Raw genomic sequence first — 25,970 nt, forward strand, 5'->3', positions numbered from 1 at the left:
GAAACTGATAAAAACAATGGAAATGTGAATGAATAGTTCTATGAGTCTATGTCTGTGTGACCGAAGCGGGCTTAATGACCCAGAATCAAAACGCCGGTTTATCAGTTGAGATGACAACTCATAGTTTTGCTTTTTTCATAAGGCTTGGCTGATTGGTGACCCCCTTCTCTGTGGGGTTAGTTTTAAGAGATAAGGAAATTCTATTCCCATTATCTTTGAATTCCAAAAAATAATATAGTTTTATTTTTATTATATTTAACACTGATAAATAAATTTTATTATTAATTGTTTTTTTTTTTTCGATTATCTATTTTAGGTCACTGCCTTGGGTCTGGATCAGGAATGGAAGGGTGGTGATATGTCAAGTGTTGGTGGCGGTTTTAAAGTCAATCTATTGAGAGAAGCCGTCAAACCATTGAAAGATGAAAAGGATACACTCATTATGTTTACAGATAGGTAAGACCTGCTCTTTCATTATACCCTCAGCCATATGGCTGGTTATACCCTCAGCCATATGGCTAGTTATACCCTTAGCCATATGGCCAGTTATACCCTCATTCATATGGCTAGAGAGAGGGTATATATCATTTGATAGGCCAAAATGTGCATCATCAAAATAACGGTTTTAGATCCTAGGTCTCATTGGACCAATCATTTTATACGGCCAAAAAGTGGCTCATCGAAATAACGCTTTTAGACAATAGGTCTCTTTGGACCAAATTCGTTTCAAGACATTTGGAGTTGATCTAGCGATGTCCGTCCGTCCATCCGTCTGTCTGTCTGGATGATGCACACCATAACTCTCAAAGGGAGTATCCGATTCGACCCAAACTTGCTACATCGTAATATTATTGTCAAACTTAGATCGACTGCGGATATGGGCAATATCGGTCTACTCCTTCTAGTACCACCCCCTCCCCCAATCAAAATGCTCATTAAAATGTGAAATAAACATTCAACTCTCTTGAAATTTCACATATCACAATATTTTTATTGTTACAAGATCTGGTGTAAAGGTGGAACATCTTGAACCACTCCTTCTGGTATCCCTCATACATAGGGGTCAAAATTTGGAATAACCAGGAGGCACATAAAATATTGAATTAAACATTCGAATCTCTCCAAATTCCACACATCCTAATATTTTTATATATACAAGTTCTGGTGAAATGATGGGCTATATCAGTCCACTCCTTCTGGTACCTCCCCCACAAAATGTCAACATTTTCCAAGAAAATAATTTACTGCACAGAAAGAAAAAGGATAATCCGATTTCGCTCCAACTTTGCGAAACTTAATATTTGCATCAGTGCTAGGTCAAGTGTGGAAATGGACAATGTCGGTCCACTCCATCAAGTACCTCCCCACAAACGGTCAAAATTTTGAATAATTATAACTCTTATAAAATGTGATGTATGAGTCCGATTGTCTTCAATTAACACAAATCACAAGATTTTTATTAACCCAAGGTCTGGTGTGAAGATGGAAGGTATCGGTTCACTCCTTCTGGTACGTCCCCCACAAAGGGTCAAAATTTTGAATATTCATGAAGCTTATAATACACGAAATTAACATCCGATTCCATTCAGCCTTCGCACATCTCAATATTTCCATCAACACAAGATTTGTTATAAAGATGGTAGAGATTGGACCATTCCTTCTGGTACCTCCTCCACATAGGGTTCAAGATTCTGAATAACCCAAACGATTATAAAATCCGAAATAAGCAACCGGTTCTCTTCAAATGACACACATCACAAGATTTTTATTAACCCAATATCTGGTGTGAAGATGGTAGAGATCGGACCATTCCTTCTGGTACCTCCCACACAAAAGGGTCAAAATTTTGAATATTCATGAAGCTCATAAAACATGTAATTAACATCCGATTCCATTCAAAATTGGTATATATACAAATTTCCATCAACACAAGATCTGCTATAAAGATGGTAGAGATCGGACCGTTTCTTCTGGTACCTCCCCCACAAAGGGTCAAAATTTTGAATATCCATTAAGCTCATAAAACGTGAAATTTATGTCCGATTCCATTCAGACTTGGTACATCTCAATATTTCCATCAACACAAGATCTGCTATAAAGATGGTAGAGATCGGAAATTTCCTTCTGGTACCTCCCCCACAAAGGGTCAAAATGTTGAATATTCATGAAGCTCATAAAACACGAAATTAACATCCGATTCCATTCAAACTTGGTACAGCTCAATATTTCCATCAACACAAGATCTGCGATAAAGATGATAGAGATCGGACCTTTTCTTCTGGTACCTCTCCTACACGGGGTTCAAGATTTTGAATATTCATGAAGCTCATAAAACACGAAATTAACATCCGATTCCATTCAAACTTGGCACATCTCAATATTTCCATCAACACAAGATCTGCTATAAAGATGGTAGAGATCGGAAATTTCCTTCTGGTACCTCCCCCATTAAAGGGTCAAAATTTTGAATATTTATGAAGCTCGTAAAACGCGAAAATATCGTCCGATTCCATTCAGACTTGGCACATCTCAATATTTCCATCAACACAAGATCTGCTATAAAGATGGTAGAGATCGGACCGTTTCTTCTGGTACCTCTCCCACGCGGGGTTCAAGATTTTGTAAAACATAACGCTCAAAGAAAGCGAAAAAAACCCTCCAACTCTCTTTATATTTCACACATCCAAATATTTTTGCTAATGCAATATCTGCCAACACCTGCTGGTACCTCACCCGCCCAGAGTGACAATTTCTGTCATAACATCTGTCGGCAAAACCGACTGACACTATTTTACTTGTTTTTCTTTTACCATTTTTTTATTAATTTCCCTTTTGTGTTTTTATTTTCAGCTATGATGTTGTCTTCACCTCCCGCCTAACGGAAATTGTGAAAAAATTCAAAGAGACCGGTGCCCGAGTCTTATTCTCAGCCGAAAAGTTTTGCTGGCCTGATGTAAAGTTGGCCTCAAAATATCCCACTGTCGAACCCAAAGCCTCAAGATATTTAAATTCTGGTGCTTTCATTGGTTATGCTCCCGAAATATGGCAATTGTTGCAACCCAGCATTGAAAACTTAGAAGATGATCAGCTGTATTACACCAAATCGTATCTCAATGAAGAATTGCGGGAGAAGTTGGGCATGAAATTGGATGTGGAGTCTCATATCTTCCAAAATCTAAATGGGGCCAAGGATGATGTAAAATTGGATGTAGATTTGGATACCAATCGTGGTACCTTGAAGAATATCAATTTCCTTACCACACCCAGTGTGATACATGGCAATGGTCCTAGCAAAGTGGAATTGAATGCCTTTGCCAATTATTTGGCCAACACCTACAATCACAAGTGTTTGATATGTCAGGAGAATCGTTTGAAATTGGATGTAAGTCGTACTCCACGTTGAGGAAGATCTGTTTAAAAATAATTTTATTTTCTTTTTTCAGGAAAAGAACTTACCCATTGTCACCTTGGCTTTGATTGGCATCACACCCGTGCCTTTCTTTGATATGTTCCTGAATCACACCGCTTATATTCACTATCCTAAAAATCGCATGCATTTGTTCATCTACAGCGGTGTGGAGTATTTGGATGCCATGGCCAAATCCCATTTGAAGAAATATGAAGAGGAATATTTGTCGGCTAAAATTGTTCTATCCACCGATCAGTTCGATGAAAGAAGGGCTCGTCAATTGGCTGTGTAAGTATTGAGAATTATTTTGAATTAGAAAAAATGGAACTGAAATCTTTATAGGCAAAATAGAAGAGAAAATTGGAAGGACTTGGGGAATGTTATAAATAGAGTATTTATAAGAGAACAGAAAGGAATCTAAAAAATAACAGGAAACAGAGTCTACAATAATCAAGAAGAAGAGCCAGGGTAAAGATAGTTTTATGTAGAAAAGGGAGAGGACATTTAAAATGGAAATCCACGCGAAGAGAAGCTTAAGGATAAGGAGTCTATATATAACAAAATTGAAGCTCCAAGAAGTCTACATAGACAAAATGAGGGAGCTTAGACAAACGGTTGGACCATGAAATCTATCGTAGAAAAGGTTGTGGGCCAAAGAGTGTACAGCATGTAAGCTGGCAGCCATGGAATCTATTATGGGCAAGTTGGTCACCTACAGAGTCGAAATCAAATCATCAAAATATCGAATATCGGGAGGTACCATTATATGGGGGCTATACGAAGGCGTGGACCTACAAGGATATTTTTTTGTTATAGGCTGTATTATCCATTGCGAACTTCAAATACCAAATTTGAAACAATTACGGTGAATAATGTCGCTAACATCATTAAAATACCGAATATCGGGAGGTACCGTAATATGGGTGCTATACGAAAACATGGACCTTCACATACAATTTTCTGTAACATGCTTTAGTATCAATTCCGAACTTCAAATACCAAATTTGAAACATTTCTGGCGAATAATGTCGCTAAAATCATCAAAATACCGAATATCGGGAGGTACCATTATATGGGGGCTATGTCAAAACGTGGACCTATATGGCCCATTTTCAATACCAAAAGTCCTGCAGACATAATATACATTTTAGTAAAATTTTATCAACCTACTTCATTTCGTTCGATAGCTAGAGTATTTTCCACAGACGGGCGGACATCGCTAAATTGACAAAGCATTTTATGCTGATCAAGAATATAAACACTTTGTGGGGTCTAAAATGTATATTTCGAGGTGTTACAAACGGAATGACAAACTTGATATACCCTCCATACTATGGTGGAGGGTATAAAAAGGGCGCGTTACATAGGGTCAGGGAGTCTATTAATCTTAGGGCTATGTTACAGGGATCAAAAAATATTTTCCTTAAATTTCCATATTTTTCAAGAATTCAAAAAAATTATAAATTATTTTTCAAGTATTTAAAAATTTTATAAAAGATCGGAGATTATAGGTGGGTTAACAATTAATATGTGATGTGTTTTTGTTTTTTGTGTTTTTTTTTCCAAAACTCAAATTTCCAATAAAAAACTATTTTAATTTCTTTTTTTAATTTTCAAAATTTTCTTTTATTACAGGCAACAAGCCAAACAAAAGAAAAGTGATTATATTTTCTTCATTGATGCCGATACTCATGTCGATGATAAGGAACTATTGCGGGAATTGATGACTTATGATCGGTGAGTTTCTAAAATTGTCATTTGTTATTGTAAAATATTAATTAAATTTATGTTTTTTTTTCGTAGGCAATTCATTGCACCCGTTGTTGCCAAATACAATGAACTGTGGAGTAATTTCTGGGGTGCCCTATCCGAAGGTGGCTACTATGCTCGCTCTCCCGATTATGTGGACATTGTGAGGGGTGATATTCTGTGAGTATTTAAAAATTTCAAAATTGTTTGTATGTCTTTTATAAAAAAAATTCACGACTGTGGTGTATCTTTAAAAATATGAAAAAAATCATTTGTTTTTTAAAAAATTTTAAAAAAGAATTTTTAAAAAAAATAATTTTTTTTTAAATTTTAAACAATAATTTTAAAAAAAAATTAATTTTTTAAAAAAAAATTAATTTTTTTTAAATTTTAAAAAAATTTTTTAAAAAATTAATTTTTTTTTAAATTTAAAAAAATAATTTTAAAAAATAATTTAAAAAACCCCACGACTCTAATATCTCCTTAAAAATATTTTTAAAAAACCACGACTGTGATATCTCCTTAAAAATATTTTTAAAAAATCCACGATTATGGTGTATCTTTAAAAAATATTTTTAAAAAATCCACGACTGTGGTGTGTCTTTCAAAATTATTTTTAAAAAATTCACGACTGTGATGATTTTTTTTTAATTATTTTTAAAAAATCCACGACTGTGGTGTGTCTTTCAAAATTATTTTTAAAAAATTCACGACTGTGATGTTTTTTTTTTAATTATTTTTAAAAAATCCACGACTGTGGTGAGTCTTTCAAAATTATTTTTAAAAAATTCACGACTGTGATGTTTTTTTTTTAATTATTTTTAAAAAATCCACGACTGTGGTGTATCTTTTTAAAATTATTTTTAAAAAATCTTTAAAATTATATTTAAAAAAATCCACGACTGTGGCGTAACTTTTTAAAATTATTTTTAAAAAATCCACAACTGTGGTGTATCTTTTTAAAATTATTTTTAAAAAATCCACAACTGTGGTGTATCTTTTCTAAACTATTTTTAAAAAATCCACGACTGGGGTGTATCTTTTTAAAATTATTTTTAAAAAATCCACGACTGTGGTGTATCTTTAAAAATTATTTTTTAAAAATCCACGGCTGTGGTGTATTTTTAAAAATTATTTTTAAAAAATCCACGACTGTGGTGTTTCTTTAAAAATTATTTTTAAAAAATCCACGAATGTGGTGTTTCTTTAAAAATTATTTTTAAAAAATCCACGACTGTGGTGTATCTTTAAAAATATTTTTAAAAATCCACACCTGCGGTGAATCTTTTTAAAATTATTTTTAAAAAATTCACATCTGTGGTGTATCTTTTTAAAATTATTTTTAAAAAATCCAGGACTCTGGTATCTCTCTAAAAATAATTTAAAAAAAATTCACAACTCTAATATCTGTCTAAAAATTATTTTGAAAAAAAAAAATCAAGACTGTGATATCTTTTGAAAAATCATTTTTCAAAAGCCACGACTCTGATATACAGGGTGAGATAAAAAAACAGCAACAAAGTCAAAAGCCACAATGCATTTTTGCATTTTATTGAATGAAAGCAAAAAATGTCGGAAATAGCAATTAGTCACCTTTGGCACGAATTATAGCCTTCAAACGGCCAATGAAACCGCACACGCTGCCCGAATGTTGCTCTACGGTATTTTGGCCCATTCCCGGCGGAGCGTTTGCTTAAGGTGATTAACCCTTTGGTATTTTTTAGTGCCAACGTTGCTTTTCAAAATACTCCAGACACAATAGTCCAACGGATTGGTAGCCGGAGTTTTTGGTGGCCACTGTGCGCTGGAAATGAAGCGAGGAACCTCACGAGGTTGCAGTTTTTTTTAATATTTTTTTAATAATTATTTTTAAAAACTCCGCGACTATGGTCCCTGATAACTCTTCACAAAAAGGCTTTTAAAAATCCCCGACCCTAACATATTATCGTATCGACCTGTGTTTATCTCTGACATTTCCACTCTCCCCCATTTCTCCCCTTTCACCTCCGAATTTTAATTAAATAATTCCACCTGTAATTTTTTAATTTGAGACAGGTGGTCTCGCAGCTTAACCCAAACCATTCACATGTCATCACTTAAATTATCTCCAAGCATTTTCTTGACTATCAACAGCTTGGATGCGGTATCTTTTGTGCAATTTCCTCTTTCGTTAATCGGTGCGGTTTATTTTTAAATTATTTTGAGAGCCCTCAAAGCGTTTCCATGGTGGTTGTTTGCATAATTTCTCTTCAGTTTTTTTTTTCAATTTTTTTTTTTTTTGTAGAAAATTTTCAATTTATTTATTTTATTTTTTTTTTACAAAAAAGAGACCCAAAAGAATAGTAGCTTATTCCCATGTACAAAAACCATTTAAACTTTGGACAAATTAAGGTGATATGTTTTGATAAATTAAAAGCTTAAAACTAACTCTTTTCAATGATACAAAAAGAAAAAAAAACAAATCGGACACACAAGCAAACACCCATTGTGGGGCCAGTGTTCAAAGCTGTGATGTTGTGTCTGTTCCCTCTCAATATGAAAATTGCCTGGCCTGGGGGGTTATTTTGCGGTTCGTTCATTCTCTTATTATTTGGTGGGGTTATTGTGAGCAAAGGCAACAAAACAAAAATGTAACATTCTCTTCGAAAAATATGGCCATTCCGGGGTTTAATCGAAAGCAATTGAAAAATCTGTTTTAAAACTACGACGATCAATGGAATACATGTTGTCGGCGGTACACTCATAAAGGCCAGCATCCATTTGGGTGGCTGGATCAATTTCAATTTTCGATTTAACACGATCCTCGCCAATGCGCCATTCATGGACCTAAAAACAAATCAAATGAAAATTATTTTTTAAAAAATTTTCTCAAATCTCTCATCGCCTTACATGCATGTAGAGATGCTGGAATATTTCGGTACCATCCTTGTACCAGGTGATCTGAGGTCTGGGATTGCCCTTGGCCACACACAGAAAGGCTATTTTGTGGCCCAAAACATATTCATAATCAAAGTGAGAGGCCTGCAAAATTTTGGCTCCCTAAAAGTAGGCTTTAGTTTTTGTTTTTCTCAAATTTCGTGGCTTGATACATGACTTACATTATTGTTATTGTAGTATTGATCGGATTCAGGATCTCTGTATTTTCCCGTTATGGGTAAACCAATTTGTACCCTTGATTTGGTACGGCCTCTGCCACGGCCACGTCGTCCCTCCGTTATGGGACTGGTCAAGATCAATATGCACAGACACAGTAGCACCACTTTCAAATACATTTCTCTTTCTTTCCCCAAATTATTTTTATAACTTTTTTTCAATTTCTATTTAAAAATTTCTTCTTCTCTTTTGCTGCGAAATTCGTAAATTTATAATTTGAGTGCCAACACGTTCCTCTTTGTGATCTACACTCTGGTGATGGAGGGCCAACTGCTCAGATTTTGCCGACTTTTACTTATTCTTGTTTTGAACTGTTGGATTTCCTTTTTGCAACTGAACATTTGATGGCAAATCTAGCCCATGATCTACCCGAAAAAGCTAAACATCCATGGAGGTTTCGATGTTTTGTCACTCAGATTGTGTTTCTCACCCCAAGTCGTCATGAGCAACATTGCAGCATTAACTCAAGCTCTTTGGGGCATGTGATGTTGAGCTAAATTTCAAATTGTTCCTTTTTCTCTCTCTCTATCCCTCTCTTTAGATTAATATGGAATAATAAATAACTCACATGAGAAATTTAACTCTTTCCCTAGCTCATAAAAAACCCGGTATTAAATATCTACTACATATGTATGGTGGCTCCCATTAGTCTGGACAGTTTTTTTTTCTCTTGGGGAACACCAGACAATTTTGTAGAACATTGTGGATGGAGAGGGGGGAAAAGGAATTGTGTGGGATTCATTTGGGGATTTTTCCAGAATTCAAAAATGATTGCACACAGATTTAAATTTGGACTTTGATTTCACATTTTTACCCCTTAATTGCATTTATTTAAAGTGTTATACTACAAAAAAGTTATGGGAAAATTTGTGCGCTCTATGAGTTATTATAGAAAATAAAACTAAAAATAATTTTTTGGATTTTTAACTGTTATACAAAAAATTTTAAACTGTTATTCTACAATATTTTTTCTCAAATTGCATATTTTCAGTCTTCAAATAACAAATAGAGGTGTTTTAAGCCAATTTTCTTAAAATTTGAAACTGTTATACTGGATCAAAAAAAACTGTTATACACTCAAAAATACCTTAAAATTTCAGTTAAATTCCATAGAATTAAGAATTTGAGTTTTGTATATGAAAGAGAAATCATGCAAAATATCAGGGGATTTTTTCCAGAATTCATTAGTGGTTGCACACAGATTTAAATTGGATTGGACTCTGATTTCACTCTGATTTAGCCCATTATTGCATTTATTAAAAGCGTTATACTACAAAAAATTATTGGAAAATTTGTGTACCATATGTTAATTTGATGGAAATGGAAATAAAAACAATTTTTTGGATTTTTTAAACTGTTATACAGAAAATGTTAAACTGTTATACTACAATATTCTTACTGAAATGCATATTTTCAGTCTTCAAATAAAAATCAGTGGTGTTTTGAGCCTATTTTCTTCAAGTTTGAAACTGTTATACTGGTTCAAAAAACTGTTATACACACAAAAATTCCTTAAAATTTCAGTTTGCATAGAATTAACATGGAGGAAAGAGGGACAGAGAAATTATGCAAAATGTGTGTGGGATTCATTTGGGGATTTTTCCAGAATTCATAAATGGTTTAAAATTTGGACTTTGATTTCACACTTTTAGCCCATTATTGTATTTATTAAAAGTGTTATACTACAAAAAAAAAAAAAAAAAATTATGATGGTAACGTTTGTGTACCCCATGTGATCTTGAAGGAAATATAACTTAAAAATAATTTCTTGGATTTTTTTTTAAACTGTTATACAAAATTTTTTAAACTGTTATACTACAATATTCATGCATTTTCATCATAAATGCACATTTTCAGCCTTTAAATAAAAATCAGAGGTGTTTTAAGTCAATTTTCATCGAACTTGAATCTGTTATACTGGTTCAAAAAAAATGCATTAAAATTGCATTTGAATTGCAGAAAAGTAATAATTTGACTATTATAATGTGGAAAAGTGGGAAAATATGTTTCAAACTATTCATTTGCAACTGTTATACATGAACGTTAAAACTGTTATACGGCAAGATTTACTTAGAAATGCAAAATTTTTTCTTGAAATGCAAATAATATGATTTTTTAGGGCATTTCTCTTTTAATATGTAACTGTCATACTGTTATAAACAACTGTTATATGCAGCAAATTTGTTGAAATGTTGTTTTAGGCATTTTCTTACAGCGAAATTCTCATCAAAATGCATTCCTTTAGTCTTCAAATGAAAATGATTTTTTTTGCTTAAATTTGAAATTGTTATACTGTTATACGCTAAAAATATGTTGAAATTAGATATTAATAAAGAAGGAATAACAATTCTTCTGAAAAAAAATCATTCAAAAAATATGTTTCAATATATTTATCTGCAACTGTTATACATAAAATTTAAAACTGTTATACGGCAATATTTACTTAGAAATGCATTATTTTTGTCTTAAAATGCAAATAACATGATTTTAGGACATTTTTCTTTTCGTATGTAACTGTCATACTGTTATAAATAACTGTTATATGCAGAAAATTCGTTAAAATAGGAGGTTTGCAGCGAAATTCTCATGAAAATGCATTCCTTCAGTCTTCAAATGAAAATTAAAAGTGGTTGAGATCATTTTTTTTTTAAAGTTGAAACTGTTATACATATATAGCAAACTGTTATATGCAGCAAATACTTTAATTATGTAGGAATAACAATTAAAAAAAAAACATTTTTTTTAATATTTTATAACTGTTATACAAAAAATTGTCAACTGTTATACTACAAGATTAACTAAGAAATGTATTCTTTTCTTTTTTAAATGGATATTTATGGACAATTTTCTCCAAAATTGTAACAAACTTTCATACACACTAAACGTGATAAAATTTGATTCAATCTATCATGAAATATTATATTTTGATTTATTAGAAGAAAATTGCGGAAATGTATGAAGAAAACATAATTTATAAATATTTATTTGCAACTGTTATAAAAACGTTTTTAAACTGTTATACACAGAATTCACACAGAAATGTAATGTTTCACTCTTTAATTAAAAATATAAGCTTTATAGTAAATTTTCTTAATTATTTTTAGACTGTTATACTGATATTAGAAACTGTTGTACAAAACAAATGCAATGAAATTTGAAATAGAAAATATAAAATATAGTTTGATAATTTGAAAAAATGTTCATATATTTTTCGGTTTTTGGAACAGTAATCCAAAATTCCTGAACTGTTATACAACTTTATTCACACAAAGCTTTTTTACTTGTTCTGAGTACCTAGAGTTGAAAGCAAAATCACTATGGTTGGTTTTTCTAACTGCTATACAGAAAGTTAAACTGTTATACAACATAATTGACTCAGAATTGTGAAATTTAAGAGCGTAAGGTTGTTTGAAATTCTTCGTACAACAAATAATACTTTTCGAAGCATTTTTTGCAAAGTTTTTCCTTCAAAATAAAACTGTTATACAACAAAATTCACACAGAAATGCATTCTTTTAGAAATTTATTCTTTTTTAGAATTCTTAGGAAATGCACTCTCCACATTTTTATGAGAAAAATGTCATTTCGAAAACATTTTTTGACATATTTTCAAACTGTTATACAATTTATTTAAAGTAGTATACAAGTTATTTTTTTCAGATTTTTTATATATTTGAAATTTTTTGAAAAACATAAGGTTTCTACACATTTTCCGCTCATTTTAAAAACTGTTATACTACATTAGCAAACTGTTATACTAATTTGTTTTCTGTTAATGGATTTTCTGCAGTTCGGAGAACAATAACACAACGCTTTAATAAATTTCTATGTGCCCAAAAACTGTTATACTGCAGTTTTTAAGTGTTATACTAATTTTTTTACAAAGACGTTGGGTACCAATGTGTGATTCTATCTCATGAGTATAAATATTCTTCGAGAATAAACAAGAGCCCTATAAAAATCATATAAAAACGTTATTCAAAACTGTTATACTGTTACAACAAACTGTTATACTTGATGTTATGTTGGGAAATTTCGCGTTCTGGACTTAGTTATTGTGTTAGCATTGTAAAACTGTTATACTGTACGATGAAACTGTTATACTAGAATTTTTCCTTGGAAAAATAAATAAATTCGAAGAGGAAAAAATCCATTATTAAAAACCTGATTTAGAAAAACCCTATTCAGTATGAATTCAAATGATGTGGGCTATGTTGTGTCCATATCTGCTGCGCAGTATTTGCTGCAAATGTCGCATTTAGGCTTTTTAAACTCTTACTTTTTTCCCACACACACATAAACTATCTGTCTCTTCGGTCTTTGCACTCTTTCGAATGCCGTATTTATTTGTTTGTTTGTCTCATAGTTCTCAAATTTAAATTAAATAATTGAGGTAATCTTTTCGTTACAAAATAATAATAATAACAACAACCACAACAGAGACTTGCAAAAGGCACAATCTCATCCAAATGATGGTGGGTGGCGGGCATGCATGCATGTAGCAGCTTTTGATTGATGAAATTCCAGAAAATACGGTATTTGTCCCCACAATGGCGCCCAATGCAATGAAAATAATACATTTTCTCACCTTTCCCTAAAAACATTTAAATAATAAATTCTAATTCAATGAATCAGAAAAAAAAACGTGGCTTGATAGTTGTAATTCGATTTCTTTAGAATTTTCTACATTTTAATTTTTTATTTTATTAAGTTTTTGCTTTGTATACAAAATGTAAAAAAATAATAAAAGATTTTTTTTTTCAAAAATTCACCATCACATAGTCCGTTCGAAAGCCGCGTCGATCTATAGCATAAATATTGTCGGCCTGACATTCATAGTATCCTGTTGATTGGAGGAAAGAAGATTATTCCCTTAAGGATTTATTGAGGTTATGGTCATCATCATACTTACCGGCATCCATTTGTGTTGTGGGATCAATTTCCATTTTCGATTTGATGATGTTGTTGTCAATATGGGCCTCGTGGACCTGGAAATTATAATAGATACTCCCGTTAGATCGATAAAGAGGTTATTTTAATGAAATAAATGCTATCTATGTTAAATGCCGAACATTAATGAAACATATACGTTATTTTTCTAAAGTAGATACATTATTTACGAAATTTTTATAACATAGATACTTTATCTAAGGGATTTTCATGACGTAGATGCATTATCTATGTCATTTTAATGACAAAGATACCTTATCTGCCTCATTTTCATGATATAGATACATTATCTACCTCATTTTCATGATTTAGATACATTTTCCTCCCTATTTTTGTGACGTAGATACATTATCTACCTCATTTTCATGACGTAGATACATCATCTACCTCATTTCATAACGTAGATACATTATCTACATCATTTTTATGACGCAGATACATTATCTACATCATTTTCATGACGTAGACACATTATCTACAACATTTTCATGAAGTAGATACTTTTTCTTCATTATTTTCATGACAAGATACATTATCTACATCATTTCCATGACGTAGATACATCATCTACCTCATTTTCATGACGTAGATACATCATCTAACACATTTTTATGACGTAGACACATTATCTACATTATTTTCATGACGTAGATACATTATCTACATCATTTTCATGACGGAGATACATCATCTACCTCATTTTTATGGCGTAGATACTTTTTCTTCCCTATTTTCATTGCGTAGATACATTATCTACATCATTTTAATGATGCAGCTACATTATCTACATCATTTTCATGACGTAGATACATAACCTACCTCATTTTCATGATGTAGATACATTATCTACATCATTTTTAAGACGTAGACACATTATCTACATCATTTTCATGACGCAGATACATCATCTACCTCATTTTCATGATGTAGATACATCATCTACCTCATTTTCATGACGTAGATACATCATCTACCTCATTTTCATGGTGTAGATACATTATCTACATCATTTTCATGATGTACATACATTATCTACATCAGTTTCTACCCATTTTAATAGCGAAGATACATCGTCGACCTCATTTTCATGACGTAGATACATTATCTACCTTATGTTCATGACATAGATACATTATCTACCTCATTTTCATGATGTAGATACAATATCTACTTCTATTTAATGACGTAGATACATTATCTACATCATTTTCTACCCGTTTTCATTACGTAGATACATCATCTACCTTATTTTCATGACGTAGATACATTATCTACATCATTTTCATGACGTAGATACATTATCTACAATATTTAATTTATGTAGATACACTATGTACATATTTTTTCTACTGAAGATACACTATCTACGTCATTTTTATAATCTAGATACATTTTCTAAATTATCTAGATAATGTAGATAAATTATCTTTATCCTTCAGCTAACATAGATACATTTCGTATTACTCACCTGAAAGAAACGATGCTGATACAGCTCAGAGCCATCCTTGAACCAGGTAATTGTTGGACGAGGATTGCCTACAGGGAGTAGAGACACAAAGAGAGAGAGAGAGAGACAGAGAGGGAGAGAGAGAATTAGAGCTTTGAATTTTTCAAATATCCCCCCAACTCAAACTTACCCTGGGCCATGCAAAAGAAGGTGATTTTACGGCCCAACGTATAATCCAACTCGAAATGTGAAGACTTGATTATTTTGGCTCCCTGGATAAAGGAAAATAAAAAACAAAACATGATCAAGCAAGCCATTTTTATTAACATTTTCGGGCCAATTTTTTGAAATCCCGACTTTTTGATGGTGACTCACATTTTCATGATCATAATAGTTGACAGCATCTTGGGTACGATGTTGTATCAGCACCGGTTTTTTGCCCGTATAATTGCGTCGCAATACCCCACGGCCACTAACGGTTCCTGGGGAGGAAAAAACAAGTACACAAAGAAAAACGTGAAATGAAAATGGGATTTCATTTTTACTCTTTCCAAGATCCCTTACTTTGAGCCTCCAAATTGTTGGCCCGCACTATCAAAATCACAATGAATATAAAGAACTTCAGTTGATGCTGAGAAGACCAACACATTTTTTGTTTTCAAATACGCCCAACGAGAATGCGTTTTCGTCCACCAACCACAACCGGCGGCCACTTAATTTTCAAAACGTTTAACTATTATTTTTTTTAAAGGCGTTTTTGACCCAAAAACGTTGTGTTTTGTTGTTGTTGTTGTTATTTTTTTTGCAAATTTGAAAAACAGCGTGAATTTGAATTCAGCCTCAAAATGCTGTTGAAAATCGAAATTGTGGACTCCTATTGCGCGGCTGGTATGTTGTGTGGGAGCTTCAAGTGTCTGTATTATACTGGTGACCCCCAGTCAGCAAAATCAAACTGTGAGCTTAAATAGCCACCAGCTAGCCAGCCACCCAGCTTACTTGCCCACACACACAAACATCCATGTGATGGATGTGTGCGATGAGAAGAGGATGAGCGTTATGAGTTGTCAAACGTACACCCTGTATTTTTTTCGCCAGGCAAGGGGTTAGTCATGGTGTTGTGTGACCCCAGGTTTTTTTTTTTTTATCAAAAACTGAGATTCTCTGCTGCTCTGTTCTTTAATCTGATTACACTTTTATGCCGTTTGATAAGTTATCTGTTTTTGTTGGGCGACTCAATTTACATTCATTGACTTGTCTCTGTTGTGATTTTCTGTTTTTGTTGTATTATTGTTTTTTTTTTTGTTTTGAATTTTTTTAAGTTTATTTTTATCCATAGTTTTTTAAATAATTCTTTTTTTTTTTGTTCCCATCTCTCATTTCAGTGGCATGTGGAATGTGCCTTATGTGTCCAGCATTTATTTGATCAAAAGCACTGCCTTTAAACATCTCAACTATGATCATCAATATTATGACCCCGATATGGCCATGTGTGAATCACTTAGAAATGCGGTAAGTGGAACGAGAGAATGGATCAATGTTCGTTATGAATGCTGCCCGTCTATGCAAATTCATTTCCGCACAGGTTTTTGTAAAGAAATGGGATTTTTCTTGAGGAGGAAATGCGGTCAAATAATAACAGATTGTGGGGAGATTTCCGGCAATGCTTTGTAATAAAGCCTATGGTTATAAGAAAAGATGTTAATTTGATAAATTTTTAGTTAATTTTTGCCATTTTTAATTGTTTTATGCATTTCCTTTCGATGCAAGGCATTTCAATTGAAACGCCTAAAAGTATGCTTTACATTTTGTCACTTAGCTTTCCTTACAAAGCAATGGGAGAAAATTGGCCATAGAACCCGTAGTTTTCAAGCGATTTGAATTTGAATTTGAAAATTGTGAATTTGAATTCCTAAAAAGTATGGGAATTTTATAAACGATAACCTTAAGGAACCTTAGCCTTATGGACGTGACGATAAAACTTCAATAAATGCCTGTTAAGCTACTTTAGAAGGCCAGCTCTCAAAAGGACATGTTGGGATTCTCTGCCACAATTTGGAGATTTTTTAAGTCGCATTATAATATTATATAGGAATCAGTTTCAGATCGGCAGCGGAACAAATAACCTCTTAGGAAAGGGCTTCTAAAGCTACTATATCTAGCAATCCAAAAAATTTGGCCCGTTTGGTCTAAAATCTCCTGCAAGGCGACCTTTTTGAATATTGATGCCAATGGACATAATATTCTACAAAGAATTTTAGTAAAGGTCTCCGGAGAAAGGAAATATGTAAGCGAGTTATATTTCAGGGAAATATAGGCATCAATTGGGGTCTACAAAAAAAACATTGTTTTTTTTTTGGATAATATCACAAATTTTGCAATTTGACCCGAAAAACTAAATTTTAGGTAAGGGGGGCCAATGGAGAAAAGTTTCTATATCGAAATTCACTGTGGGTTTTCAAAAAGAATGAAATGATATATTTAGTAGATGTCACTAAAACATCCTATCTTATTCGGGTTAAATCCTATATTTGTTCGAATTACATACTTTTTCTTAATTTGGCCAAAATCTGCCACAAGACGATCCTTTTGGATAAAGACGCCAGTGTAAGAAATATTCTACATGGAATTTTAAAATAGGTCTCCAAAGAAAAGAAATCTGCAGGTGGGCTCTATAACAGGGAAATTGAGGTGTCAACTGGGGTCTACAAGAAAACAATTTTTTTTTTTGGTTAATTTTATGAATTTCCCCATTTCATCAGGAAAACGGCATTTAAGGTAAGGTGTGTTAATGGAAAAAAGGTTCTTCATAAAAATTCACTAAAGGTTTCCAAAAAGAAGGAATCTGTAGATATCGTAGAAGTCGCTTAACTACTAATATTTGATTTTGATATAAAACCCATTGTTGGCAAATTTTATACTTCTCCCAATTTGGCCAATATTTCCCGCAAGACTGCATTTTTAGTTGATGGTGTTAATGGGAAAAATCTTCTACAGGGAATTTCAATATAGGTCTCTAAAGAATGGAATTCTGTGGGTGTGATACATACCGGGGAAATGTAGGAATTAATTTGTGTCCACAAGAAAAAATTAAATTTTTTGGTTAATTTCATTAATTTCCCAATTTCATCAGGAAAACGGCATTTGTGGTGAGGGGTGTCAATGGAAAAAGGATTCTTCATCAAAATTCACTAAAGGTTTCCAAAAAGAAGGAGTCTGTAGATATAGCAGAAATCGTTTAAATATCACATTTGATTTTGATATAAAACCCATTGTTGAAGAATTTAATTTTTTTCCCAATTTGGTAAATATTTCCCACACGACAGATGGTGTTAATGGAAAAAATCTTCTACATGAAATTTCAATATATGTCTCTAAAGAAAGGAAATCTGTGGGTGTGATGCATACCGGGGAAATGTAGGAATTAATTTGGGTCAAGTAGTAAAAATGCAGTTTTTTGGTTAATTTCAACAATTTTAAAATTTCATTAGGAAAACTGCATTTAAGGTGAGGTGTGTCAATGGAAAAAATATTCTTTATCAAAATTCCCCATGGGTCCCCAAAATGATGGAATGTGCAGATATGTAGTATAGTTATTAAATATCATATTTGAGTTTGGGACAAGCTCCACTTTTGGGGGGAATTTTATAGTGTTTTCAAATTTGGCCAAAATTTCCCACGGGACGCACTTTTGGGATAATGACGCCAATGAAAGAAATATTCTACATCAAATTTCAACATGAGTCTCCTAAAAAAAGAATTTCGTTGGAATGAAATTAATCAAGAAAATAAAGCTGTTAATTTGGGTATTTAAGAAAAAATGTAATTTTTGGTTAAATACATAAATTTCCCAATTTGGGAAGGAAAACTGCATTTCAGGAAAATATTGTTATTGGAAAAAAGATCAAAATTCACTATGGGTCCTCGAAGAAATGGAATCTGTAACCTTAGAGGAAAATACAAAAATGTCCCATCTACTATTGGTATAAAACCGTGTTTGGGTTATTTTTCATGCTTCTCTCCCTGATTGGAGCAAATTGGCTAAAAATCTGCATTTTAGGGTAATGATGTCAAAGGAAAATATATTCTACATCAGATTACAATACAAGTTCCAAAACAAAAGAAACCTGTATATATTGTAGATATCGGGACAGTGTCCGATTACATTTTGACCTATTAAAAATAATGCAATTTATGGGTTATTTTGGGAATTTCACAAAATGACCCACAATTTGACATTTTATGGGTTTGGGGTCAAGAGAAAAAATATTCCACATCAAATTTCAATAGGGGTCTTCGAAGGAAAGAAGTTTGTAAATGCATCAGGTGTAAATAAAATGTGAGGTATTTGATGATATTTTTAATTATTTTTTTTGTAAAATTTTCATTGTTTTCCAATTAGACCGAAATCCGCCACAATACTTTATTTTAGGGTCATGGCATCAATGGCAAAAATATTCCCCATAAAATTTCACCATAAGCTTCTGAACAAAAGAAATTAATTGCCCTTCATTTTTTCTTACATTTCCAGGGTGTTCATATGTACATCATCAACGATCGTTTCTATGGCCATTTGGTTAATGCGGAAAATTTCGATATCACTGTTACCCGTCCCGATTTCTATACCCTATTTACGAATAAATTCGATTGGACCCGCAAATATATTCATGCCGATTATGAAAAACAATTGGAGGCTAACTATAGCTATAATCAACCCTGTACCGATGTATTTTGGTTTAAAATTGCCACAGATGCTTTCTGCGATGATATGGTGGCCATTATGGAGGCATTTGGCAAGTGGTCGGATGGCAGCAATAAAGATGAACGTCTAGAGGGTGGCTATGAGGCAGTGCCGACACGTGATATCCATATGAAACAAGTTGGTTTGGATGCACTGTGGTTGGAGTTTTTGAATGATTTCGTAAGGCCATTGCAGGAGAAGGTGTTTTTGGGTTATTATCATAATGTGAGTTTGAATGGGTTTAAATTTTACGGAATATGTTATAATATTAAGCGTTTTTCTTTTATTTTCCAGCCTGTCCGTTCTTTGATGAACTTTGTGGTACGTTATCGTCCCGATGAACAGCCCTTCTTGAGGCCCCATCACGATTCTTCCACCTACACCATTAATATTGCCTTGAACCGTGCCGGCATTGATTATGAGGGTGGCGGCTGCCGTTTCTTGCGTTACAATTGCTCGGTAACGGCCACCAAAAAGGGTTGGATGCTCATGCATCCTGGCCGCTTGACCCACTATCACGAAGGCTTGAGAGTAACCAATGGCACTCGCTATATTATGATTTCTTTCATTGATCCATAAATGAAGGAATTCCCAAGCAGCCCCACCACTACCACCGTTGCCGCCGCCGCCATTATGGCTATGCACAATTTATCCAAAGAATACTTTAACTTTTAGTCTTCTGTTTGGTTTCGCAAGAAAATTCCCGAACAGATGTGTTAAAATATAAACGAGAATCTCTCTGTGTTCGTTGTAGCGTTCAATAGTTTTTAAGTCTTAAAATTATGTTTTCCAAAAAAATGTCATGTAACTTCGAGTTTTAATGTACGATCTTTTGTTCTCCATACAAACGATTTTGTGAGTTCAAAGTTCTGCATTAAAACTTAACCCTTTTCCCCTCTTTCTTCTCGATATGTGTAATTACGTTTTTAGTAATGACTAGATGTTCTTTCCCTGTGTACATTACATACAATATATACATTTGTTTCCTAATAGTCTTTAAAAGCAATCATTATACATTCTTTTTTGTATGTAAAATAACAACAACCACAACAAACGAACAAAAAAACAAATCGAATATACATATATATTTTATATAGAAAATATAATAAACTAAACAACAATAATAATAGTAATAAAAAAAGAATTTATAAAGAAAATTATGTGCTATTTTTACTTTGCCCCATTTTGACCCACTAAACTGGATTTTTGGTGTAAGTCACCAATGGAAAAAAGATTCTGCATCGAATTTCACTATGGGTCTCTGAAGAAAAGAAATCTGCAAATCTAGTAGAAAATTGGTGAGTGTTGGATTTAATTATGAAAAAAAAAACACTTTGAACGAATTGTATGGTCTTTTACGATTGGTGCCATATTTCCCACAATGTCTCACTTTAGGGGGTTGATGTTAATGGAATAATTATTCGTTATCAAATTCTAAAATAGGCTCCAGAACTAAAGATTTCTGTATATATAATATATACCCAGAAAATGGAATCATCAAATTGGGAATAAAAATCAAATATCCTTTTTTTCACATTAATTTTACAAATGTCCTCTTTTGACCCACAAAACTTGGTTCTAGGTAGATGGTGTCAATGGGAAAGTTTTTCTACATCAAAATTCAATGTGAGTCCCTGAAGACGTAGTGTTTGTGGATATAGCCGAAGTTGTATAAAATGTGGCATCTAATATGGCTGTATACAATATTTAGGCCGAATTAATTAGTGTTTTTCAATTGGTTCCGTATTTACCACAATGCCTCACTTTAGGTGGTTGATGTTAATGGAACAATTATTCGTTATCAAATTCTAAAACAGGCTCCAGAACTAAAGTTTTCTATATACATAATATATACCCTGAAAATGGAATCATCAAATTGGGAATAAAAATCAAAAATCCTTTTTTCACATTAATTTTACAAATGTCCTCTTTCGACCCACAAAACCTGATTTTAGACAGATGGTGTAAAAGGAGAAATGCTTCTACGTCAAAATTCAACATGAGTCCCCGAAGACAAGGAGCTTGTGGAGTTAACCTAAGTTGTATAAAATGTGGCATCTAAATTGGTCATATACATCATTTCGGCCGAATTATGCAGTGTTTTTCAATTGGTGCCATATTTCCCACAATGCCTCACTTTAGGGGGATGAAGTTAATGAAACAATTATTTTACATCGAATTCTAATATAGGTCCTCGAACCATAGATTTCTATACAAATAATATTTATTCAGAAAATATAGCTATTTATTTGGGTATAAAAAAAAACAAGAATGCAATATTTTTGATTAATTTTATAAACGACCCCTTTTCATCCACAAAATTGAATTCTAGGCAGATGGTGTCAATGGAAAAATGATTCCAAATCAAATAACACTTCATGTCTCCAAAGACAAGGATTCGGTAGCTGTAGCAGAAGTTCTTTGAATTTAAGATTCAATTTTGCTTTGAAGCCAAGTTGGACGAATTTGGAATACCTTTTTCCAAATTGGTGCCATATTATCCACAATGCTTCGTTTTGGGCGGATGACTTTAGTGGAACAAATCTTCTACATCAATTTTTGATATGGGTCCCGGAACAAAAGAATTTTGTAAATAATACTGGTACTGGAAAAAATGGAGTAGCAATTTTGGTCTAAAATAAAATAAACATTTTTTTAATAATTTTGTGAATTTCCTGAATTTCACCCACAAAACTTCATTTTTGCTGGATGGTGTCAATGGAGAAATGATTCCTCACAAAAATCCACTTCATTCTTCTCAAGAAAAGATATTCGTAAATATCACAGAAATTCCTTGAATTGTAGGTTTAATTTTTGGTATGAAACCATTTTGTCAAATTGAACACCTTATCTCAAATTGGACCCATATTTCCCACAAAAATTTATTTTAGGTGGTTGGAGTCAATGGAACAAATGATCTACATCAAATTTTAATATAAGTCCTCGAACAAAAAAAATCTGTAAATAGTAGTGGTACCGGAAAAAAATTGAGTAAAAATGAGTGCCTAAAATGAAATAACCTTTTTTTGACAATTTTGTGAATTTCCCGAATTTGACCACCAAAACTACATTTTCGTTGGATGGTGTCAATGGAGAAAAGATTCTCAACAAAATTCCACTTCATTCTCCTAAAGAAGAGAAATCGGTAGATATCGCAGAAGTGGCTGGAATTTAAAGTTTTAATTTTGGTATAAATCCATTTTGGTTAAATTGAACAGATTTCCCCAATTGGGCCAATTTTCCCACAATACTTTGCTTTGGGTGGTTGGTGTCAATGGAACAATTTTTCTACATTAAATTTGAATATGAGTTCCCGAACAAAAAAATTCTGTATATTTAATATTTACCCGGAAAATTTAAGCATCAATATTGGTTTATAGAGACGAATTAATTTTTTTTCTATTTCAAATTGTCCCGCCAACATATAATTCAGGTGAGTGATGCCAATGGAAAACAAATATTCCTAATACAATTTCGTTATGGGTCATCGAAGAAGAGAAAACATGAATTCCTAGAATTTCAGATCTTAAATTGGTATAAAACGATGTTCGTAGGAATTGGGCAAATTTCGGCAAATGGGCAAAAAAATCTATTACACTTCACCTTGGAGAAGAAAAGTCTCCTTTTTAAGGTTATTCTTTAGAAGAATATCCTGGAAGACTTTTAAAACAGGTCCTCAAGTTTTTTCTTGGTAGCAGTAAAAAGCGAAAAACACACACTAACGGTCATCTTTATTTTCTATAAAGAGATTTTAAACACAATCGCCTGAAAGTATGCTTTACATTTGAGGTGTAATTATTCTGTTATTAACATGACATAAAAGAGTTGCCATCGTTTTTAACTTGCTCAATACCTTTTGAGCATGCAAAACAGTTTCAAAAAAAAAAAAAAAAAAGAAACGAAATAAATATTTTGTGTTTGGAAAAATATCCATTCCAAAACTTTTTTGGAACAACACAATGTGTTGGGGGTATTATAATTTGATTGGGCCAAAAAGTTTGTAACCCCTCGAAATATTGGTCCTAGACCCACGATGTTACATATGAATCTTCTTATCTCACCAAGCTGAATCGATCTGGATATATGTGCCCGTCTCTCCACATTAATTTAGAACCACGCTACAGGGAGCAATTATGAGCCGATCCCCACCAAACATAGCATTTACAAGTGGAATGAGTTTCAGAAAAGAAGTCCATTAAAAAATAAGAAACTTTTCGAGTTGCGGAACAGTCATTGATGTTGTATAACAGTTATGCCAAACTGTTATACGATTCCAAAAAATCATTATAAATGTTTCCCTTTACTATATATAGGTATAAAATGTGAATTGGGGTGAAATTTTAGAGTATAACAGTTTTCATAAACTGGTATATTATTAAACAACAAAATAAAAAAAAGCCATTATAAAACTAAAAATCATGTTTTTTTATTGAAACGGGATGCAGAACTGTTATTTGTGTTGTATAACATTTATGCTAAACTGTTATACACGTCTAAAAACACACATATGCCAAACTGTTATACTCGTCCAAAAACACATAATAAATGTTTATTTTTCATTTGTGTCGGTATACAATGTGATTTGAAGCGAAATTTCATAGTATAACAGTTTTAATACAACTAAAAATACGAAAAAAACGCCAAAAATATATATTATCTTCCAGAAAATTCATAAAAATATGTGTCGCCTCATTTTATATCTCTATTGGTAGAAACAGTTCAAGAATGTTATAATTTTGTGGGTATAACAGTTATTTCAGACCGTTATACAGCTGAAATTCATTCTTCAAAAGTGTTTTTTCAATTGAAATGGGTTGTAGAACAGGTTTTAGTGATGTATAACAGTTATGCCAAGCTGTTATACTCGTCCCTAAAGGCATTATAATTGTTTAGTTATCATTTGTATGGGTATAAAATGTGATATGGAGTGAAATTTCACAGTATAACAGTTTTCATAAACTGTTATACAACAACAAAAAAACTAAAAAATATATAATCTTCTAACTTGCATACTATTAATTTTTTGAAATGTAAACAGTTATTGGAGCTGTATAACAGTTATGTCAAACTGTTATACTCGTCTAAAAACCCATTATATATGCTCAATTGTCCTTTATATAGGTATACACTAAAATTTGGTGTACAATTTGACAGTATAACAGTTTTTTTTAAACTGTTATACAACTGTAAAAAAAAACAAATGAAAATATATATTCTGAATACATATTCCACTTTCTTATAAAAACAAAATTATTTAAAAAAAGCTAGTTTTTGAATAATTCTTAGAATTTCAAATACTCTGAAAATCCACATTTGAATGTTCTATTTTTGGAAACGAAAAAAAAAAATGAAAAACAAAGTCTAAAAAATGAATTATAAAAAAGTTTCTTAAAAAATAAAATTTAAATAACTCACATTCTCTCGTTTTATAGGAAATATTTCCAAAAAAATTTCAATTTTTAAAAAATCCAATTTTTATTTGTCCTCAATATTTTTGTGCCATTTTGTTTGCCTATTTAAATACTGTGTTCCATTTCCATTGCTTCCCTTTTAACAGCTACATTATACCCAAATATTGCTGTTATTCTCAGCCAAATATTGACAACAAAACCCAGCTGATTAGTTGTTTATTGTGTGTATGTGAGTGGGAGAGAACGTTTGAGAGAGAGAGAAAGAGCCGCCAAGTAGCATGTGATGGAAAAACAGGTGATAGATAACATGTCTTGTGGGGGTTTTGTTTTCAAATGACTTTTCTGTCGCTCTTTCTCTCTCTCTCTCTCTCCTCTATCTTTCATTGGCATATAAACTCTCTTGGTTTCTCTGTTGTGTTGCCTGTCAAAAGGATGTCTGCTGTTGTACCAAGTTTGTCATGTGTTGTGTGTGAAACCGAACCAGGAAATAAAATTAGATAAAAAACAAATTAAAATTAAAAAAGAAAAAACCACAAAATTTACAATATTTTGTGGTGGTGGTGTCACAGCAGGAGGTTTTGTTTTTGTTGTTGTTGTGGTTCTACCCATTTCTGGGTAACCAAATGAAAGTGCAATCGTGTGTTTTTCTTTATCATTTAAACATTGTTGCTGTATTGGATATGCTGGCTGGCTGGCAGGCCCTCTTTTCCTTTGTTTTTATTTGTTGTTGTGTGTGGTTCCTCTGCGAGAGAGCGCCCTCAGTTCTTATAGCACCAAACTGCTGCCCAAACAAATCCCGCAGTCAGTCATCATCGGTCGTCGTGTGAGCCGCGAGTCAAGTTGCTTTCGTTTTCGGTGTCGTCGTTTTCGGTGCGCTAGCTAGTTTTGCAAAACCTAGAATTTCGCCTGACAACCCGTCAGCAAGCCAGGCGGCAGTTGAGGGAGTATAAAAAGCAATGAGTTTACCATTCTAAAGTTCAGTTTCGACTTTTGTAGCGCAAAGATATAAACCACGGACTGACGGATTGGGGAACCAAAAAAAAAAGAGTGAAAGAATTTAAAAGGAAAAAATAAATAATTTTTTAAGAAAAAATAGAAATTAACTAAATAATG

At 32.6% G+C, this 25,970-nt stretch overlaps 3 protein-coding genes across 3 annotated transcripts in view; 1 reads left to right on the forward strand and 2 right to left on the reverse strand.

Annotated features, from left to right (window-relative positions):
* Nucleotides 1-20,453, forward strand: part of LOC101889267 (procollagen-lysine,2-oxoglutarate 5-dioxygenase) — a 33,419-nt gene extending 12,966 nt beyond the window's left edge. The window contains exons 3-10 of the mRNA XM_059129424.1: nucleotides 317-456; nucleotides 2,851-3,382; nucleotides 3,444-3,697; nucleotides 5,045-5,146; nucleotides 5,213-5,338; nucleotides 16,091-16,217; nucleotides 19,237-19,671; nucleotides 19,741-20,453. Of these exons, the coding sequence (XP_058985407.1) occupies nucleotides 317-456; nucleotides 2,851-3,382; nucleotides 3,444-3,697; nucleotides 5,045-5,146; nucleotides 5,213-5,338; nucleotides 16,091-16,217; nucleotides 19,237-19,671; nucleotides 19,741-20,025 (2,001 nt within the window). The 3' untranslated portion in view covers nucleotides 20,026-20,453. The remainder of the gene's footprint in view (nucleotides 1-316; nucleotides 457-2,850; nucleotides 3,383-3,443; nucleotides 3,698-5,044; nucleotides 5,147-5,212; nucleotides 5,339-16,090; nucleotides 16,218-19,236; nucleotides 19,672-19,740) is intronic.
* Nucleotides 7,464-8,665, reverse strand: LOC131805796 (immunoglobulin domain-containing protein oig-4). The gene is made up of 3 exons (XM_059129427.1): nucleotides 8,257-8,665; nucleotides 8,048-8,197; nucleotides 7,464-7,984 (listed from the first exon to the last, which is right to left on the reverse strand). Exons 1-3 carry the CDS (start codon nucleotides 8,428-8,430, stop codon nucleotides 7,826-7,828), a joined length of 483 nt encoding a protein of 160 aa, XP_058985410.1. The 5' UTR covers nucleotides 8,431-8,665; the 3' UTR covers nucleotides 7,464-7,825.
* LOC101898522 (immunoglobulin domain-containing protein oig-4) lies at nucleotides 12,962-15,632 on the reverse strand. The gene is made up of 6 exons (XM_059129425.1): nucleotides 15,273-15,632; nucleotides 15,084-15,190; nucleotides 14,899-14,980; nucleotides 14,730-14,797; nucleotides 13,224-13,299; nucleotides 12,962-13,154 (listed from the first exon to the last, which is right to left on the reverse strand). Exons 1-6 carry the CDS (start codon nucleotides 15,355-15,357, stop codon nucleotides 13,072-13,074), a joined length of 501 nt encoding a protein of 166 aa, XP_058985408.1. The 5' UTR covers nucleotides 15,358-15,632; the 3' UTR covers nucleotides 12,962-13,071.
* Nucleotides 20,454-25,970: the final 5,517 nt, after the last annotated feature.

The sequence above is a fragment of the Musca domestica genome, unplaced genomic scaffold, assembly GCF_030504385.1.
Source record: "Musca domestica strain aabys unplaced genomic scaffold, Musca_domestica.polishedcontigs.V.1.1 61, whole genome shotgun sequence".
NCBI lineage: Eukaryota > Metazoa > Arthropoda > Insecta > Diptera > Muscidae > Musca > Musca domestica.